Source organism: Mytilus edulis, chromosome 1 (assembly GCF_963676685.1).
Source record: "Mytilus edulis chromosome 1, xbMytEdul2.2, whole genome shotgun sequence".
NCBI lineage: Eukaryota > Metazoa > Mollusca > Bivalvia > Mytilida > Mytilidae > Mytilus > Mytilus edulis.
In genome coordinates, this window is record NC_092344.1 from 94,919,338 (window position 1) to 94,942,004 (window position 22,667).

A 22,667-nucleotide genomic window follows, 5' to 3' on the forward strand; every position below is an offset into this window, starting at 1 on the left:
TCAGGGGCAGCAACCTAACAACCAATTATCCGATTCATCTGAAAATTCCAGGGCAGATAGATTGTGATCAATAATTTTACTTCCTGTCAGATTTGCTCTTAATGCTTTGGTTATTGAGTTATAAGCCAAAAACTGCATTTTACCCCCATGTTCTATTTTTAGCCATGGCGGCCATCTTGGTTTGTTGGCCGAGTTACCGGACACATTTTTTTAACTAGATACCCCAATGATGATTATGGCTAATTTTGGTTAAATTTGGCCCAGTAGTTTCAGAGGAGAAGATTTTTCTAAAAAATTACTAAGATTTACGAAAAAATGGTTAAAAATTGATTATAAAGCGCAATAACTCCTAAAGTGGTCAACTGACCATTTTGGTCATGTTGACTTATTTGTAGATCTTACTTTGCTGAACATTATTGCTGTTTACAGTTTCTCTCTATCTATAATAATATTCAAGATAATAACCAAAAATGACAAAATTTCTTTAAAAATTACCAATTGGGGGACGGCAACCCAACAACCAGTTGTCCAATTCATCTGAAAATTTCAGGGCAGATAGATATTAACTTGATAAACAATTTAAATGCTTGTCAGATTTGCTTTAAATGCTTTGACTTCAAAGTTATAAGCCAAAATCTACATTTTACCCCTTTGTTCTATTTTTAGCCATGAAAAAATTAGTCATAATAAATTCCATTTTAAACCGTAGAAAACCATGAAAGAATGTTGATGACGTCACGATCACATGACTAAATTATGTCTATGGACTCATAACAAAATAACGTCAGCCAATTAGAAGATGTGTTACATCCAAAATTAAATTATTTGGTGTTTGCAATGATTGTAAGGTGTACATGTCCATCTGGCAGGGTTCATCTAACAATGACCTCTTGTTCATAGATTATTGATAATATTGAGTGTATATACCTATAGTAGAACCTTGATCTCAATGACTTTCTGCATACTGGGGATTTCTTTATTTTCGTGGGTACCAATTTTCCTGGATTACGAAAAACTTGCCTTTTTTTGGGATATGTGATTTCATTGTTTTGCCATATCTGCATATAACCTGATAGTAAATTTGAATTCATGGTTCCCTGGATCCACGAAAAACCACAACAATTAGTATCGAATGAAAAGGTGTATGTGCACTGTTAGTATTGTATACACGTATAGAAGAACAAAAATCATCCAATTCATTTTTAATGCTTAAAAATTTCAATAAAAGTATTTGCATAGTACAGTACATGTACAACAAAATAACACATGAATGTAACAATGGCAAATCAAGTGTAACATATATATAACTAATACTGAAAGCAGTATAATATAAATTAAGTTAATATAAATACTTTTTTTACCAAAAAACAATTGTGAAGAGAAATAAAATTATAAAATGTATTCTTTGCTTCACAAATGGATTTGTGTATGTGCTTAACATAATAAGTATGCAACAATTACATTACAATAAAGGCATGTGAATACTACAACATAATACAATACATGTAAAAATCTAGAAAAAAAATCTCTAACAAAAGTTTAGACTGTAACAAAGTATCACATTTAAATAGTTTATTAAACAATGGACGGAATAGACATAATATCAAAAAGGGTATAACTTGCAAAAATACAACTAACTGTTACACAGATATAATTTTCATCAAAAATACATTTCTAAAAGAAATGACATGACAGCTTTATTCTAACAACCTTTCATTAGTCATGCTAAAACTATTCACCATTTGAACAGTTGGAATAGATGAATTAAAACTGAAACTTTGAAAAACATTTTTGTTTCAATTGTTATTTTGAAAGGACAAGACAAAGCAATTATATAGTATGCATAGTAACATTGATGTAAATGACTAAAAACATATGAAACAAGTAAAACTGTGAGCTACTGCTCACTGATGATACCCCGGACGAAATATTCAGTGGGTAAACAGAAGTTGTTGCGTGATGAATCTGAAAACCCACCACACGGTATAAAGTTACAAACCCTGAAACCCTGACTTATATAAACCCTGAAACAAAATTTCAGAAATCCTTGTACAGTGGTTCGTAAGAAGATAAGAAAAATGTGACGAAAGTTTTACTTGACTATCATGTGTAAAATGATACAAGTGTTCGGTAAACAGGAAGTTGCTGAGTGATGAATCTGAAAACGTATCACACAGTACTACTTACTTATATAAACTCTGAAACCAAATTTTAGAAATCCTTGTATTGTAGTTCCAAAGAAAAATGTGATGAAAATTTGCAACTTGGCTATAAAATGCAATGAAAATATTCATGGGACGGACAGACAGAGGTAAAACAGTATATCTCCCCCTTTTTTTTAAAGCAGGGGTATAAAAAAGATATATTTGTAGGACCCTTAAGTACGATTGTACACTAAAGTGCGATGGTCTAGGCAAAAGTACGATGGTGTCTCAAGCTAAAGTGCAATAGTTGTTTGTTTGCTTAAGTACAATGGTAAATCACGCTAAAGTGCGATGGACCAATGAGATAAGGTTCCAGGGCTTTAAGAAACATTACAGAACATTTAATGTAAAAATGGTTCTTAGCAAAATTTAGTATTATAAGGTATACCATATGTGATAGGCATTATAATTTTATATTAGTCTTGAGTGAATGATTCTAAAAGATTGTAAATAATTACAAATACAAAATTTGATTATTGTCAGAATATGTAACATCTTTTGGTTAAGGTTTTAATTTAAATGAGAGAGAAAGGCGATGTTTGTCGAGCTAAATTTTCTCTTGTTTTGTAGCGACTACACATCCATGTTATATTTTCCTGCAATGTTCAAACTAATGTTTTAGCCGACAATTAATATTTTACGCATCAAAATGTGTACCATTATTTTGCCCACGTTACTTTTCAATAAAAGCGACAACATTTTAACGGGAACAGAAAAATAAACTCTAACATAAACAATGATTCAAATGCATCTGTTCGCTTCCAATAAAAGCAGGATACAGGATATCTATTTGAATACTACTTGTATCTATAGGGCCTATGGTAAAACGGTCAACTGCAGGATACAAGTTCTTCTTTAAGCTACTGAAATAAAACATCTTTCCTTTAACTCACAAAGCACGGTTAGGTTTAAGTTAAATAAGTCATTGACATTTGGTTGAAAAGTTCTTAATCAAATATTTTTAATTTGTCTTCCAGCATGTTAATTTTTAGTTTGTATAAACGACTGTTAACGTCATATTTCAACTACCTTTCTTACGTCTATACTTTCGCAGACCATCAGACTTTAGCGTATGGAGGCATCGCACTTTAGCGCAGACCATCCGTTTTAGCATGACCATTGTACTTTAGCGTCCCCATCGCACTTTAGAGTCCTACATACCTATAATGCATTAAAAGTACAAAACATACTTTTTCAGATCAATATGAAATACATCATAAAATATCAGCACAATTTTACATATATAATTATATGTCCGTATTTATCAACTTTAATGACAAAAACTTCAACTAACTCTAAGTGACTTTCTACTCCGGGCTCAGAATGAAGGAATCCTTGTGTTCAAAATTTATACTTTCAGAATTTTGCTTGTTACATAAAAACTTGTGTCTCTACCTGGTCTGACATCTATGCATCAAAAACTTTGGAATAATTTAAAATTAAAAATTTAAGTATCTTTACACTAACTTGTAAACTATTTTTGATAAAATTAATGAAAAGAACAGTCATTTTGGTTTTGAATTTCTTAGGTAATATCTAGTTGTAGATTTCCAATTAAGGTTAGAAGTTTGAGTTTCAGCAAGTAGTTGACTATTGTACAACTAGTTTTAGGTATATCAATGTATATGAATGCAGTTAACCTTAAGAAACATTAAGTCAAAACAAGCTTTGTATTATGGACACTATTGAGAATAAACCCTTGCTGAGTTTGTTTTAAATTTCAACTCCAAATTTGAAAGCTGAGCTTCCAATATTATTAGATTGTCTATGCAGTATTTGTAAGCTCTTCAAAATGGTTTAAAGTCCAGAGGTTTTAAAATATGCATGTTGATGATTGAAATCAACATTTGTTTGAGGTTGTACATAATTGTTGATTTTTTTAGCCATAATACATAATATGATTGTCTGTTGGTTACTTGGCAGTACAATGTAATAATGACTGTATCATCCTCATTCATGTTCTGTTGAAGTGTAATTTGACACAATTATTTTTACATCCATTAAGCCTTGGTTAATTATTTTGGAATAATAAATAGCCAATCTGTCAGTCAACAGGACCACCATTCACTTGTTGAGCTAGAATAGTAAAAGTTATTATGCAATTTATAATCATACTTCAAAGATGTTTGTTGAGTATTCCATTATTTTTATTGCAGACAACAATCTCCTGGTGTAGTGAAATGATTGTATATGTTTCAGTGAAACTTATCCTTCATGACTGAACATACTCTCCATGACAATGTTACACCAGAACACAGTAATATTTAAAAAATCAAAACAAACTTTTTATCTTCCATTCTCCTGATTTTAGCCTAAAAAATATTCATAGCAGAGCTGATCACTTTTTTTGTTGAGTCTGTGAAATTTATTTCGTGAAAGCAAGACAAAAAGATGAAAGATTCTGTTGTTAGTGGGTTCAACATTTAGGTTCAGTCCTTGGATAAGGTTTTTTTAGACATCAAAAACTTTTTCAAACCTAGACGGAATGCTATGAAATTTGGACAGAATCTTAATGACGACCAAAATACAGTAACCAGAGCAACATTTTGCATATATTTATTTTTATTTTTTGGTATATAACTGATAAATGAACTTTTATTTTACAGTTAACATTCAGATTTAGTCAGAGGTTATGTTTTTTTTTAACACCAATAATTTTGTGAAATCAAAAGTAGTTTAATATGATAATAGTCTATTGTATATTAAATGATTATAATCTTCCTACATTATAACCATACTCACGTTTTGTACATAAGAGTGTGTTGCCATGAGAACATGAAAGATCAACAGCTATAAACGGATCTTCTCCAATAAATATTATTTTACCAGGTTCAGTTGTATTTTCTTCTGTCCTTCCTAGGCGACCTCTTGAACTCTTTCCCCACGAATAAACATCCTTTTCTAAAAAAAATGTATAATTATTTATACTTTGTGAATCAGCCCTGTGTCATAATATGTTTAGTAATATATATCTTCACTTTAATATTGAACAATTAAATTTTGATAATAGTAATTAAAAGCTATGCTGATTTTAATCATTATAATACATTATGTATTTTCAACAAATACTAATTTTAGACCAGAGTGCACATGCTGAAATGTCTCGCTTGCTTTACTGACAATTGGTTTTATGTTGACAGTCTTAAACATAAGTTTTACTAAGAGCAATACTGTACATAAACTGATCATTCTTTAAGATCTATGACAATATAAGGTCAAGGTCAGATGATACCTGTCAGATAAGCATGAATGTTTATCTGTTACATATTTGTTTTTCGTTCATTTTTTGTTCCTAAATTAGGCCGCTAGTTTTCTCGTTTAAATTGTTTAAAGTTGTCATTTCGGGGCCTTTTATAGCTGACTATGCAGTATGAGCTTTGCTCATTGTTGAAGGCTGTACAGTGGCCTATAGTTGTTAATTTCTGTGTCATTTTGGTCTCTTGTGGAGAGTTGTCTCACTGACAATCATACCACATCTTTTTTTATATTTAAATCTTACAATCATTCCATGCAACAAATATAGTTCATCCATTGCTTATATTACTTGGAAAAAAGACAAAAAATCAAATTCTGAACATTAAGCAATGAACCATGAAAATTATGTCACAGTCAGATGACAGGCTTGACAGACATGTACACCTTACAACCATTCCATATACCAAATACAGTTGACCTACTGCACATAGTACATGAAGAACAGACCAAAACACAAAAACATAACATTGATCAATGAGCCATGAAAATGAGGTCAAGGTCAGATGAAACCTGCCAGACTGACATGTACACATTACAATCATTTCATAACCAAATATAGTTCACTTACTTCTTATAATATTTGAGTAATCATGTAATTTTAACCTTGATCACTGATTCATGAAATGAGGTAGAGGTCAGGTGAACTCTATCTGTCAGACATGTATCTAGGTTGCAAGGATCTCATATACCAAATATAGCTATACTTAAAAATGTACTAAAAAATGACAATTTCAAGTGAACTATAAAAATAAGATCAAAGACAATGGACATATATTTGAAGTAATCTTTGTTACATAAGGATTTTTCATACAAAATACGAAGCATCCAGGTCTTTTACCTTCTGAAATATTAAGCTTTATACATATAGAGTAAATATAGGGACGTGCGGTTTGTACTATTGATTTGATACAAACACTGAAGCTAGTATTTCTTTATCTCCTTACATTCAAATTTTAAACAATTTAAAGCAAATAACTTTTGAATTACAAATTCATGTACAACATACACTGATAACTCTAAATTCAAGATGATGTAAAAAGATAAGCTATTGTACCCAATGATGAAATACTTACCATCTACAACAGCTACTGTGAAAATATCACCACATGCGACTGCAGTAACATTCTGACTGTCTAAAGTTCTCAATGGTTGTGGTTGACGACTATTACCATGACTACTGTTACCAAGCTGTCCAAACTGGTTGGATCCAAACATATAACATTTGCCATCAGCTAGAAAAAAATTAGTTTATAATGAATAAAGTCTAAAAACTGATTGATTAAACATGTATTTTTGGAAAAATACTTTATCTTGCTATTCAGTAATTATCACAATAATTCTTTATCCTGTTATTCAGTTATTATTACAATAATTCTTTTAAAAGGAGGCTAACTAGTCAGAAATCGTAACTTGATGTTTAATCACATGCTCACAAACTATTTAAAACTTTGTTAATTACATAATAGCAGTAGAATATTCATTAAAAGAAGATTAGACATATACCAATTTCACATTATTAACATTGGACATATTCAATGAACAACAGAAGAGGTTCATGAAATAACTGAAAATTACCATTCTATTCTTAATTAATAATACAACATATTCATATGCTCTCAGGAAGTTGAATATTAGTATAAATAAATTATAACAATACCTGTGACAGCAGCAGAATGAGATGTTCCCATGGCAACTTGTTTAACATGTAAATTGATAAGAGGGTATGAAGCTACAGGTGAAAATGAATGAACTTCTTCTATAACCTTCATTGTTGAACCATCAGGGGAGATCACGTCCAAGGCTAATTTATTATATCTGATAAAAGATAATATTAATATGTAAGGTATACAATGAAACAATTCCTTCTTTTTTTACAAATATTTGGTTATATCATACTTTAGTACTGATATTCTCCTGTTTATCTATTGAACATCTGGATCCCAACTGGGAGTTGAGGTGTATTTTGTACTGTGACATCAATAATATTGAAAGAGAACTTTCAAATAAGAATTTAGCAATAGTTCCAGCAAAATCATTGTAGCTTTCAAGGTGATACTAAAAACTTTTTGTGGGCTGGGTCACTCAAGGAAATAGTTATTCCTGGTGTCTCACATGTTTCTTTCAGTGTTGATACTCTTTCTTTTTAATGAATGACCTATATGCTGAACACGCAAGCCATCCACTCAAGGTCAAAATTAATGTTGTATGAATGCAGAATTGAATGAGTTGAAATATTGATTTGCAAGCAATTATACATCGTGATGTGTCTTTAAAGGTTGAACAATTGATAAAAAATGACTGCATATATCAAAAAATTATTTCTGATTTTGGGTTTTATTAATGTTGAAACAAAGAACAATATATTTTAATTACTTATCTGATTTGTAGCTTATGTCCCTTTAAGGGGAGACTTTTAAAATTATTTTACCTATTACTTCCACAACACAATAATTTATTATCATGAGTTAGAATCATGGAACAATCCACACCACAACAGACTTTAGAAGGTTGGAAATGTTCTGGTATCGGTACAGGCATTGGGGAGGCATGTGAGTCTTGAGTTCCAAGTCCTAATCTTCCATTATCGCCCCTACCCCAGGAAAATACTTCATGTTCATTGGTCACTGCAATTACATGTGAAGCGCCACAGGAAATCTGTGTTACTTCACATCCTAATAATGCTTCTACAATTTTAGCCTGAAAAAAATCATCAAAACTTTAACCAACTCGAAAACACATGTAACAATGTATAAGAATTTAAACACACTGCTAATTTTTAACCTTTTTTATTCTCAATTTTGATGAAAAAACTCTGGTCACCGATTTCAAAAGAATACAACTTTTTGCCATGCCACCTATGAAACATTGTCAGTTTGTGGTAAAACATTTGTATAAACTATTTCTTTGTCCTTTTTATCTAATATCAACAAACAGCTGTATAATTTGAATATATATTTTATTTTCTGTTTAACATACAAACTTACCTGCGCTACATCATTATGGTTACCGTGACCCAGACATCCGTTAGCACCACTACCAAAAGTCATCAATATTCCTCTATCTGTAATACAGGTTAGATATATATGTGTAAAGCATAGGTAGTGATTAATTGATGCATACAGCCCATGTTAATGTTTTATAACTATGTTTTATCAACATATTTGTAAACCTCAGATCTATGTACGACCTCAAATCTGTGTCCGTTTCTCAAATCTATGCCCGATCGTGACGTCAATCGCTAATCTATGTCCGTAAAAAATGATTCGACCTCAAATCTGTGGCCGATTTTTAATCATGACGTCATTCGCAAATCTATGTCCTTAAAAAAATAATTCGACCTCAAATATGTGGCCGATTTTTAATTGTGACGTTTTTCTCAAATTTATGTCCGTTATAAAAGAAAAGTCTTTAAAACTATGTAATGTTTAATTCTTTTTTAGCAATGCGCCAATTTATGCCTGTCTAATAATTTCGGCCTTATAGTTTTTTTTTATTAAGTCATTTTCCATAGGTCAATATTAATTTGTTGGTATGTGTTTTACATGTGTGTACAAGAGCTCAAGTATCAGTAAATCTTTCGTTCTTATGTTGTACTGCTTAACCACTGTCCCAGATTAGGGTGAGGGTTTTGATCCCGCCAACATGTTTAACCCCGCCACATTATTTATGTATGTGCATGTCCCAAGTCAGGAGCCTGTAATTCAGTGGTTGTCATTTGTTCATGTGTTACATTTTTGTTCATTTTTTTTACATAAATGAGGCCGTTAGTTTTCTCGTTTGAATTGTTTTACATGTCTTATCCATGTATCTGCCTAGTCTTAAAAATTGAAACAACTTCAGCCAAGTTTACATTTGTAAATTCTTTGCCGTTGTCACTCTGTAATATTCTTGGCGGACCATACATATATACATATTTTAAAGTTAGTTCTGCTACATCTTTTGCAAATTTTCCTTTTAATGGGCCACCAAATGCCAAGCGAGAAAAGCAATCTACTATGTTGCAAATGTAGTTGTAACCTCGGACTGGTGGCATTTTCTTTAAGTCTATTTGCCAACGACTGTTAGCATAAGTTGCAGGAATTGGGCGCCTTAAAACTGTTGTTTTGGGAATTTCTACTGCATTGTTACAGCCCTGGCAGTTTACGTTTAATTTAAATAGTACCTTGATGCTTTCTCTAACGACAGGAAATACTGTACTTCTTAAACAGTCATAAATTGCCTCATATTTTCTATGGTCTTTCATGTGGTTTTTGTTAATTATCTGAATTAATTGCTCTTTGTCTAAACATTTTCTATGATTGCTATTTAAGTCTTGAGATTTTTTTGTAGATACATTTAGATTCTTGATCATAAAAGTAAAGCGACAAAAACTTTTTTACCATTCTGTCAGAAAACGGTACTTTCAATTCGTCAACAATTTTCTTTGCTCCCCAATTTTGATGTTCTTCTTTGGCCTTTGCAATCTGTACAATGTACGGCATATCCGCCCAAAACGATTCTGGATTTGGATCCTTTGAAATACCTTTTTTGCGCTTATTAGATATAGTGTATCCTTCATTTGGAATAGTGTCCTGCTCCGCCATTATTCCTTTTTTGCAATGACGTCATATACTTTATGACGTTTTGTTATGTTTTACGTCGATGAAAGGACATAAATTGGAGCCAAAAATGGCCATAGATTTGGGTAAATAAAGGACATAGATTTGAGACAATACAGGACATAGATTTGGAACATCTTTGACGCAATATTAAAAAAGGACATAGATTTGGGGAAAGGACATAGATTTGAGGCCGGACATAGATTTGAGGCTTACATATTTAAATAGGATTTTTAAAATGTCACAGTACCCTGAATCATAAACATGCATTCAATAAGGGAGAAACAGTTGTTGTAGGAAAATAGAACTGTGAAAGTGAAGCCATCAAAATTCAAACTTGATCTGTGTTTTTAAAATAAGCATTGTTTATACATTTCATAACATTTGGTTGAGACAAACATAAGTTAGAGAATACAAACTAATTTCATGAAGTACATACAGATGATTGTAAAACGTAATGCCCAATATGCTACAATGGGAGCATAATTAAACATAATGCCCAATATGCTATAATGGGAGCATAATTAAACATAATGCCCAATATGCTATAATGGGAGCATAATTAAACATAATGCCCAATATGCTATAATGGGAGCATAATAAAACATAATGCCCAATATGCTATAATGGGAGCATAATTAAACATAATGCCCAATATGCTATAATGGGAGCATAATTAAACATAATGCCCAATATGCTACAATGGGAGCATAATAAAACATAATTCCCAATATGCTATAATGGGAGCATAATTAAACATAATGCCCAATATGCTACAATGGGAGCATAATTAAACATAATGCCCAATATGCTACCCAATATGCTATAATGGGAGCATAATTAAACATAATTCCCAATATGCTATAATGGGAGCATAATTAAACATAATGCCCAATATGCTATAATGGGAGCATAATTAAACATAATGCCCAATATGCTATAATGGGAGCATAATTAAACATAATGCCCAATATGCTATAATGGGAGCATAATAAAACATAATGCCCAATATGCTATAATGGGAGCATAATTAAACATAATGCCCAATATGCTATAATGGGAGCATAATTAAACATAATGCCCAATATGCTACAATGGGAGCATAATAAAACATAATTCCCAATATGCTATAATGGGAGCATAATTAAACATAATGCCCAATATGCTACAATGGGAGCATAATTAAACATAATGCCCAATATGCTACCCAATATGCTATAATGGGAGCATAATTAAACATAATTCCCAATATGCTATAATGGGAGCATAATAAAACATAATGCCCAATATGCTATAATGGGAGCATAATTAAACATAATGCCCAATATGCTACAATGGGAGCATAATTAAACATAATGCCCAATATGCTATAATGGGAGCATAATTAAACATAATTCCCAATATGCTATAATGGGAGCATAATAAAACATAATTCCCAATATGCTACAATGGGAGCATAATAAAACATAATGCTCAATATGCTACAATGGGAGCATAATTAAACATAATGCCCAATATGCTATAATGGGAGCATAATTAAACATAATGTCCAATATGCTATAATGGGAGCATAATAAAACATAATTCCCAATATGCTATAATGGGAGCATAATTAAACATAATGCCCAATATGCTATAATGGGAGCATAATTAAACATAATGCCCAATATGCTATAATGGGAGCATAATTAAACATAATTCCCAATATGCTATAATGGGAGCATAATAAAACATAATGCCCAATATGCTATAATGGGAGCATAATTAAACATAATTCCCAATATGCTATAATGGGAGCATAATAAAACATAATTCCCAATAAGCTATAATGGGAGCATAATTAAACATAATTCCCAATATGCTATAATGGGAGCATAATAAAAAATATTTCCAAACCTATTTCTAAAATCTTGTTTAGCAAATTTCATGTCATTAATTTCCCATAATAATTATTGTCCTTACCAGTGAGACATGCAGTATGAAAGTCCCCACATGCCACATGCTGTATGTTGACTGCTGATTGACCCTCTAGATAACGTGGTATAAAGGTTGGAGCAGGAATGTCTGTGGCACCAGGTATTAGTGTTTCTGTTCCTGCTACTGAAGATGACTGTCATGGCAGAACATAATCAATTTTGTATTACAATGTATTGTTATAATTATTGCCTGGGATAGGTACATTATTTTGTTGCATCATTGTAATATGGATCATTTATATTTCTGAAAAACATTGTTTTTTTTCATGAAAATATTTAATAAATTAAACTGTATTTACCAGAGTTACTCTCCATTATACCTAACAGATAAAGAATGTACAAAATGTATGAAAGTTAGAGAATTTTATCCCTTTTCAAAGTATTTCTGGGGTTAAAAGTACTAACCTCCCAGACAATGAGTCGGCCATTTTTAGTTACTCCAGCTTTCTGAGTTCTACCACTTGAGGCCTGTATAAGTTGTGTATCTGTAGAAGGTAGCCCCATCTTTACTGGTCTACCAATACCACTTCCCCAATAAAATACTGAACTTAATGTTGTTGGTTTGGTGGATATAGATTCTAAAAATAAATTTCACTCATTACTTATTTAATTTGGAGTTGAAAGATCAATTAATGTAGTTAAAACAATATAGTGTCTCAGTTCCATATCAAATTTCTGACCATTGAAGCAATACAAGATGTTTTCTCCTTTTGATGTTACTCTCCCAACCACTTTAAATAATATGAGGTATTATGGGTAATTAAGTCTATATTTAATCTCAGAAATCACATATACAAAAAACATGTCAATTCTTTGGTAAATAGATATACCACAATGAACTTTATGCTTAAGTAAGATTAAAATTTTTCTTCTAAATTTGATAGACATGATTATTTAAGGTAATCTTTTGCCATTCTTGTTTTCTAGATATTAAAACAGATAAGGTATTTAATAGAATGGTTAAATAATCGGTTCATTCCCTCTATTCCCACTTTTTATAAATCTGGTAAGAAAAGGTAAAATTTCATGTGGGAATAGAAGGAAAACTTGTGCAAACAAAGGATTATACTGTACAAACATTTTTTAATCAACTGTTAATTGACCAGTGTTTTTTTTTTATTAGAACAGGTAATAAGTTATTTTTGCATCAGTATGATATATTTTTTTTTAAAACAAAATAAATAAAAACAGATATCCTTATTTCTTAAATTTGGAACTTTGAACATGAAATCTCCAATAGAAACTGGAAGATGGCAAAACATAGAAAGAGAAAACAGAAAATGTGTATTGTGTAATTCAGATGCCATTGGTGATGAATACCATTACATTTTTAATTGTTCAGCTTTCGATAATTGTAGAAAACAATGTATTGCATTTTACAATAGAAATAGAACAAACACATTGAAGTTTTATGACTTAACGAATTCCCCAAAATGTACAGAACTGAACTAACTTTGTAAACTTATTAAGGAGATCAATAACAAATTGAACTTTTCTGGGTGAACAATTGTGAATGCCTCTATCTACTTTCGTACATCATTTATTTATGTAATTGTATGGAAATATGTATAATTATCTCTATACCTTTCTGTAATTTGGTTTGTGAGAATAAAGATATATATATATAAGATTATACTTGGTTACAATATTATATATATCATGATTTATTAGTAAAGCAGACAATTTTTTAAAGTTACAAATTCAAAAATTTTAAAATAAATCTGACTCCAATCTATTTATCATAATTTTTCTTTATTTTTAAGTACAAATTCAAAAGTTTAAAAACAAATCTAACTCCAATCTATTTATCATAATTTTTCTCTATTTTTAAGTATTTATTTGATGAAAAAAGAAACATATTACAAATAAACAAGGTATTATACCTAAACAGTGTACCAAATATGTTATGCTTTAAAAAAAATACAGGTAAATCTTAAGTGAAATTCTAATTAACCCTGATTGTTATAAAAACAAATTATTTATCAAAACATCTATTGTTATTTGCAAGTGGGAATAGAAGGAATAGTATTTTTAAAAAGTGGGAATAGGAGGAAGACACCTCAAATATGATGGCTGCCTTCAGATGCCCACTGAATCAGTGTTGATATAGCATAAAGAACAGGTAATAAAACCTCAATCTCTCAAACAAATAATGTGAACTTACCCCTAGAGGTATGACTTCCTCTTATAGACATTCTATTGAACGGAGAGGAGGACGGCATTGGTCGATTAATTCTAAAACAAAACAAATTTATTATTCTATTTTACTTTTTTCAATCAAAAAAGTGACAATGAACAGGGGCGGATCCAGGAATTTATTAGGGGGTGGTCACCTTTTGAAATCTTAAATTAAAATTCAATTTTTTTATTGGTATCATGAAAATAGTTACAACTATAGAAGACAAAAGTTACACATTATTTATAAAATTGATTCCAATTTCATTTTTCTTGGATGCCTGCTTGCAAACATGTCAACTATAACATCAAGTTCTAACTCTAAATTGTAATGCACGTGCATCAGTGCAAGTCCATTTAGTCGGTCCTGGCCCATTGTTGCACGTAAAAATGTTTTCAGTAACCCGAGCTCACTATTCGAACGCTCACAGTCACAACTTGTTACACTCATTGTGCAAAGAATTTTGAGAACAACACGCTCATGTAATACTCGAGAACATTAAACCGTTTCTTGATTTTTATCACTCTGACTTGCCTAGTCCATTTGAAATTTCATCGGAAGTAGATAGGTAGTTGCATTTCTGGAAACATACCACAGATACATTACCAAAGTCAGCTGCTGAAACCATTAAAAAATGCAACAAACTTGATTATCCCAATATATATGCAATTCTCAAAATTGTTTGCACAATGAGTGTAACAAGTTGTGAATGTGAGCGTTCGAACATTTAATGTTTATTTATGTGACTTTAAAACTTTAAAACTATTTTTGAATTTTGGTATTACAGTAAAAAAATATTATTGGTCGAGAAAAGTTATTATACAAACTTTAAAAATTTAGATAAACGTAATGTAAAAAAAGTATAAATTACCTGCTAAAAACATCTAAGATTGAGGACTGTCTCTTCATTTTTACACCTTAACATCAAAGAAATCGACCAAGTAATTAGCGATTGTTGATTACATGTTCATTGTATAAACATACCTGTCAAGGTACATGTATTTAGCCTTGAGGTAAGTAATGACAACTTTATGACTGGTGATTACGATAGACAAATTGATTTGATCGACGAATTTATTTTTTTCAAAATGTTCAAGGGGCACCATTTTTTGGTACATGGTGCACCATTTTTGCAAACCCGGGGGGTGGTCACCGGCACCGGATGACCACCCCCTGGATCCGCCTCTGATGAATATCAAAACTTCTTGTCATGACATAAAGTTTTTGTACACAATTCAAAACGTCATATATTTATACTGGAATCCTGTTTTTCATCATGAATATTTTTTTCAAAATAAGATAACTAAGTTGCTAAATATAACAGAATAGAAAAAACAAACCTTGTGCAGTTTATTTTCCCCATGTCTGTATGCAGATACATTAATGCATTTATAACTATGGGCTGAGCCATTATTTGGTTTATTGTTGGTCTTTTATTTGGATCTAAGTGTAGCATGCTTAGGATAAGGCTTTTTAATTCATCGCTGTAATTGACAGATATTGGTGCAAATGTACCTCTCATGATCTTCATTACCAAGGCTGGCAAATTCTAAAAGAATATAAATGTATATTCATTTACGGAGTATGTATATGTATAATAAATCAATTAGGAGTTACACACATCAAAACAGATTATTTTTCATTGTGTTTATCTTTCTTAATTTGTGAAAATCTTAAATGAATTGAAAAAATGTATACATTTTGCAAAAACTGTATTTCATTCTGACTGTTTTATCATTTTGCAAAAAGACTTTTGCAAGACATTGCTAATGTAATGATATAAAGTTTGATTATTGTTTGTTACAATCACATTGATAAAATAAAAATAGTGTAATAGTACATACAGCAGCTTCAAATGCTCTTTTGAGACTGGCTAGCTCATATAAAACACATCCTAGAGCCCATATATCACTCTTTTGATTATATCTTAATTTACATGTTAAGGTTGTATTATTACTGTAAGACATTATGTTAGATCATAATTTTTTTACATTCACAATTATACCACTATAAAGCCAAAAATTAATATAGAAAAATCTCAAAAACTAAATAGATTAAACACACCCCTGTTATTTGATTATTATAATTTAACAAACCCATAAAAGACAAACAGAGGAAGAATTTAATGATGATTATTAAAGTTCATGGGATTAAACGAACAAGATAACCAGATTTTTTATAAATTTTGAAAAATATATTTCATAACTTTAATACAGCAATAAATCTTAAAATCATTTTAATCACAACGGTGGTTGTTACTTGGAACTGAATCTTTTTTAAATTTCTAAAAAGGATCAAATAAATTAAAATATAAACTCAGAATTGTCAAATAATCAATGCCCAATAGAAAAAAAAATCTCTCACTGTGAGTCACAGGAATATTAAATAAAAACTGAGATTTATAGTTAAAAGATATTCTTTAGAAACTGGTATGTTGTGGCACATATGCCACTCATCATTTGACAAATCACAGTTAAATCATCAGCCTAAATTCATGTAAATTTAAAAAGAGATCTAATAGTCCAATCTATCAGTTCAGGAATAATCCCAAATAATTTTTGTTAAAGGATACGGTTTCCCTTCACAAAGTTCTGGTGAAATATAGCATGGTGTTCCAACAACCTAAAATAAGCAAATAATATAATATATGTTACTATTAGACTGTATCTGGTAAGTTAATGTACATTCAAACATATCAATTAATAAAAAGATCAATTAATTCATTTAAAATCAGTTCAAATAAATGTAAACTGGCCATCCTTACATATCCAAATAAATCATACATAATATAAAATCCTTCACACTTAAATTGCCCAAATAAAAAAGTTGTGTAAATTACTGTCATACACTGTTGACGGAGATTTGTCTAATCTGTGTGTAATTTCAATACATGAAGTACAAATGTTCATTTGTACATGTATAATACAAATGCTTAATTTTACTATTTGTTAAGAACTTTACATTATATATACATGTACTTACAGTGTAAGCTTTACTTTTACTGCTTAAAACTTTAGATATGCCAAAATCTCCAATTTTTACTACTTCTTTTCTTTTGTCAAGTAATATATTCTGTGTTTTCAAGTCTCTATGCAAGATCTGTTTGGAGTGTACATGTTGCAAAGAAAGCAACATCTGTGCAAAGTATTTCAAAATTTCCTAAAAAAAAAAATGTTTTTGTAAAATAAAAAACAGCATACATCAATCACAGTTTGAATGTTTCAAAGTATTCTGCAAATAATGTAATAACCAATTTACACAATAAAATGTAAAAAGTTTGTAAGTGTTCCACGGAACCCAACGTCTCACCTACTTTTGCTGTTAATCGCAGGCTTAACAAAAACGAGGAAAAAAATAATAAAATCATTCCTATAGATACTATCTTTTGATTGTAAAAAGCTGCTGTGGAAGTTTGGTACAAATCGAGGATAGTTTATGAATATAATAGATGTTTTAAAAACTTTAACTGCAGACTGTATGTAATGTTAACTGGAGGAAAACTAAGTCCATTTATAAGTAAAATAGGGAAAAACAGATATAAAATTTTAACAAAATTTCCTTATAGATACTTGCTCTTGATCATAAACTAGGTTCTGTGTAAGTTTGGTACAAATCCAGGATAGTTTAAGAGAGTTATTAAAAATTTTAAAAACTTTAACCACAGAGTGAATGTTATGTTTCCTGGCAGAAAAACTAAGTCCATTTATAAGTAAAATACGGAAAAACAGGATTATTTTTTTTGACAAAATTTACTTCTGGATACTATCTTATGATCATAAACAAGCTACTGTCCAAGTGTTGTTGATATCCAGGATAGTTGCAGAAAGTTATTAAAATTTCAAAAACTTAAACCACAGAGTGAATATTTTTGGATGCCGCCGCCATCAGAATGTAGGATTGCTATGTCTTGCTTTTTTGACAAAATTCGAAGGCTCAACAAAAACTGTAGATATACAGAATTACAATTATATCAATCAAAGTTTCTTTCATATGTTGTTATCTCCAAGCATTTCATGAACTTATTGTTAACATTGTCTAACATTGTCTAACATTGTCTTATGTATATATATTTTTTTACTACAGAAGTGTAGTTTTATTATGAATACTATACAGTTTCAACTTTAATTTGGGAGAAAAAGACAACATTAACAATAAATTTGATAAAATATATAAGAATACTATACATTTATTGGATTTTTATGTGGTTATAATACAACACATTTATAACCAATTTTAGACAATATTTTTTTTTAAACAATAAAGAAAGTTGAAAATTACATTTTTGGTAAATTGTTTGAGTGTACATTCTTTTTTGGAAGTGGTGAGTGTCTTCCTTATTTGCAAACAAGATGTTTCATCACTGTCCTTGATAAACTTTCACTTTCACATACATGTGTACATGTACATGAATGATGATGTATGAGCTTAATGTTTTACCAGTTACAAATTCCCATTTAATTAGTGTGAATGAATTTCAACATATAATTCATGTAATTATAAAATTGGTATAAATCTATCTTCAAGTTACAATGTATATATATTCAAGTGACATTTTATTCATCAATATTTCTCAAAATAAAATGACTAAATTTAATATTTTTGTAGAGTTACCTCTTCTTCTAAAAGAATACCATTTCTTTGCTGTAAAACATCCATCAGTGTACCACCTTTTTCAAAAAAAAAACATTTTAGTTATAACTTTTTTAATCAGAATGCTCAGTAACAATTGTTGAAAAAAAAATGTTTTTACTTTCTGATCATTGCTGATACAGCAAAGACTATAGATTTTTTTAAAAGAAATCAGAAGTTGTGCCCTATGAAACTACTTTATGTAACTTCAAAATTAACAACGTTCCACTTTATAAAACTAGAAAATTATACCTAGCATTTATCATTTAATTTCAGACTCACATTTTATAAAATGTTTTGCATCCTTACACATAGTAAATCAAAGATCATTTCACATTAATTGACTATGTTAATGCAATATAATGATTTGTGATCACAAAGTCAATAGAAGAACTACTCAGACCATTCAGCCACAGAGGGCCTAATTTTCAAAGTAATTACCTTGAGCATATTCCATTACTATCATTAAGGCTTTATCTTCTAGGAAGTTTTCAAAATATTTTATAATATTTGGATGTGACAACATGGACAGAACTTTGCTTTCGTTTAATGCTGCCTGTCTCTCTTCTTTGGTCATTTGTTCAACAGGAATCTGCTTAATAATTACTAACTTTTTATCTGCTAGTCTCCTGCACAGGTGAACAGTTCTGTATTAATAAGACAAGAGGAATAAATTGTGATAAAGCAGAAAAAAAGTGAAATGTATGAAGAAAATAGCCACTGATCGAAAAAGGTACCTGTACCAAGTCAGGAGCCTGGATTTCAGTGTTTGTTTGTTGCTGTGTTACATATTTGTTTTATTGTTTATTATTTTGTACATAAATAAAGCTGTTCGTTTTTTCGTTTGAATTGTTTTACACATACAATTGTCATTTTGGGGGCTTTTATATCTGACTATGCAGTATCTGGTTTGCTCATTGTTGAAGGGTGTATGGTGACCTATAAATTTTAATTTCTGTGTCATTTGGTCTATTCTAGACAGTTGTTTCATTGGCAATCATAAGGTGCCACATCTTAATTCTTTTTTTTTTTTTTTAAATAAATACATTTTGTATCAAGATTAACGATGATTAAGATTGTCTCTAATAAACAACTCTACAGTTTTTTTTATTACAGATATGAACTCTATTGGTAAATGTACACAAGAAAATAAAAATAAAAATTGGGATAACTGTTTTAGATTTTCAATTATTAGGTATTGAAATTGACAGCATGCATACATGTAGTCCAAGATTACACTGACGTCCAACAGCTGTTTTGCCAGACAAGCTGGGGCCGTGTGACCCACTACCCCAGCTTGTCTGGCAAAACAGCTGTTGGACATCATCCCAGCTTGTCTGGCAAAACAGCCGTTGGACGTCAGAGTAATCTCGGACTAGCATACATGCACATGATGATGGATATGATGTGTCAAAAATCATAAAAATCGTCAATTATATGACATTAACAGGATTTTCTAATTTATTATTCAAAAGTTTAAACATGTAAAATAACAAATTTACGACCAAGGATGGAAGAAAATGAAAACGACTCAATCTCTCAGAATTTTTCACAGGCACTTGTTTCAATCCATGGTCAAATGATGAGAATGTCGTCTATAATATGTATTGTCAACCTTCTCATGGATAGAAACAAGTGCCTGTGGAATATTGTTGTAAATGTTGGAATCTATCCCCACCCTTGATTTACACACTGTCATGACTGTGGCAAACCCTGGAACACTCAACAGTATTCAAAAATGAATTTATTTTCTACACAAAACAAGCCAATTTCAAACTGGAATATATCGAGATGAAAATCTTGAAGGTATATATTCATCCGTATATAATATTTAAAAAAAAAATATGGAAAAATCAATGGCCAGGTTCACTTGAAACTCTTCAATCGACTTCAGATTTAATAGATTATCACGTGAACGCACTAGAGTTGATATTCGGAACAACTCTAAGTAACTCTAGGGTAAGGCCCTGACCAAGCATAAAAAATAAAATATTCTCATTGGTTTGACGTCATTCAAGAGTTTCTCAAGTTTAACCCTGGCTCGGGGAGGGTTGGAACCAGGGTACGAGGGGTTAACCCGAGTGGTTCAAGTAAAATCGTTTTGTTGAAACCCGAGTAAGTAAAGTTAACTCGAGAGTTTCAAGTGAACTCGGCCTTAGAGATCTTACACATAACACATGCCTCATATTATAAATATTATTTACCCGTAAGCACCTCGACCAACAACTCTCATCTTCTCGTAGTTCTCCATAGGTTTCGAGCCCTATCTAGATCCCCGAAAAATGGAAAATGAGAAAAAAAAAACAAATACTTCAATGTCAAATTAAAACTTTGATTGACGTGATAAAAATTATAAAATTTCAATATCTAAAACATTTCGCTGACCAAGTAAAAATATTATTTTAAAGTCAGTACCGGAATACATTTCCGGTTATTGATTTTGGTTTAAAGTAAAGTAAAGTAAAGTAATCTTTATTTAAAGTCGGGGTTTCATATATACATAATAACAAAGAACATGAGCTCTTAAGAGCTCTTTAACCGACTGATATTAATAAACAAAACATACATGTGATTTTAATTTCCTTCTTTTTTATCTTTCTTATAATTCCAATATTTTTTTAACTTCTATATTCATTAGACGTGCTCTGACTATGGAGGGAATAATCCAATATTCAATCTGAGACTACCGTGCTTTAAAATTGTTATCAAGAGTAAAAAAATAGTCATATTCAGCCGGAATCCTCAATGACTAGCTGTCAGCTGAGACTACTATAGTTATACATTATAAATATTCTTTTACATTTTAACTTATTTTTACTTATTTAATATATTCTTGTTCTTAAACATACTGTATCACAATAACGGTAGTTTATTTATTCTATAATCGCTCAAAATAACTTGAAAAAAGGTCCCAACATAATATATTAGACTATTGTTATTGCAATGTCGTATGAATCTGAGACTACTATAACAGTGTTATAGTAGTCTCAGTATGAATAGAGCAAGAGCATCTTAAATAAGTAACAAAAGTGAAAATATTCAATAATATTTACATAAATAATTTAACAAGAAAAAAGGCAATGGATATAAAAAGGGCCCGGGAGGCCATGCTTTATATTATACCCCAAGTGGCTTTGATTAACTCGTATAAAAAGAAAAAATATTATAATTCCCGCTATTCAGTCTGGTGCCGGATTCTTTTCTTATCTTTTAAGGGTATTGCCAATGGTGCTTCGAATTTTGAGGACTCCCCTCTTCACAACTGGAACTGATTGATATTTCAGAACAATCGTTTTAACTGGATATTCAACGTCTATTATATCAGATACAGAAATAGTATTCTCATATTTGAAAAAGCCAAGGTTTTAATTTGTTTCACTCCTTTTTAAACATAGCAAGAGGTATGAAATCACCGATGAAATGCACTTTGCGATATTATTTGCGGAAATGTAGAATGTTGCATTGAAATTAAATAGGTATTGTTGATAAAAAAAAATATACGCAATAACAAACTTTTATCAGACAAAAATGCAACAGTGAGTTACCAATATAGAATTTTGAAAACAAAGACAAATAAGATGTAATTGAAAAATATAACACTGTTATCATTTCATTATTTTTTTTAATTTCTTAATTTTTCATGTTTTTTGTGTTGTTTATTTTTTTAAGTTTAAGAGTCGGTTCAACAATGGATTGAATTCGTGTTTTACTGCACCTTTTATTCAATGAATCGAGACATTATAAGTAAACGGCAAATGTGACACTGTATTGTGTAAAAGGGCATATATTTAGTAAAATTAAGTTAAATTGCGGTAAGGGCTTTTAAATT

At 30.6% G+C, this 22,667-nt stretch overlaps 1 protein-coding gene across 1 annotated transcript; it reads right to left on the reverse strand.

Moving 5' to 3' along the window:
• Window positions 1–1,187: 1,187 nt before the first annotated feature.
• LOC139495656 (serine/threonine-protein kinase Nek8-like) lies at window positions 1,188–21,180 on the reverse strand. The gene is made up of 16 exons (XM_071283952.1): window positions 21,043–21,180; window positions 19,280–19,485; window positions 18,821–18,876; window positions 17,192–17,368; window positions 16,782–16,831; window positions 16,054–16,135; window positions 15,550–15,758; window positions 14,198–14,268; window positions 12,439–12,611; window positions 12,020–12,167; window positions 8,444–8,520; window positions 7,888–8,156; window positions 7,117–7,274; window positions 6,533–6,691; window positions 4,947–5,105; window positions 1,188–4,280 (listed from the first exon to the last, which is right to left on the reverse strand). The coding sequence occupies exons 1-16, from the start codon at window positions 21,087–21,089 to the stop codon at window positions 4,249–4,251; spliced, it is 2,073 nt and encodes a 690-aa protein (XP_071140053.1). The 5' UTR covers window positions 21,090–21,180; the 3' UTR covers window positions 1,188–4,248.
• Between the last annotated feature and the right edge of the window lie 1,487 nt (window positions 21,181–22,667).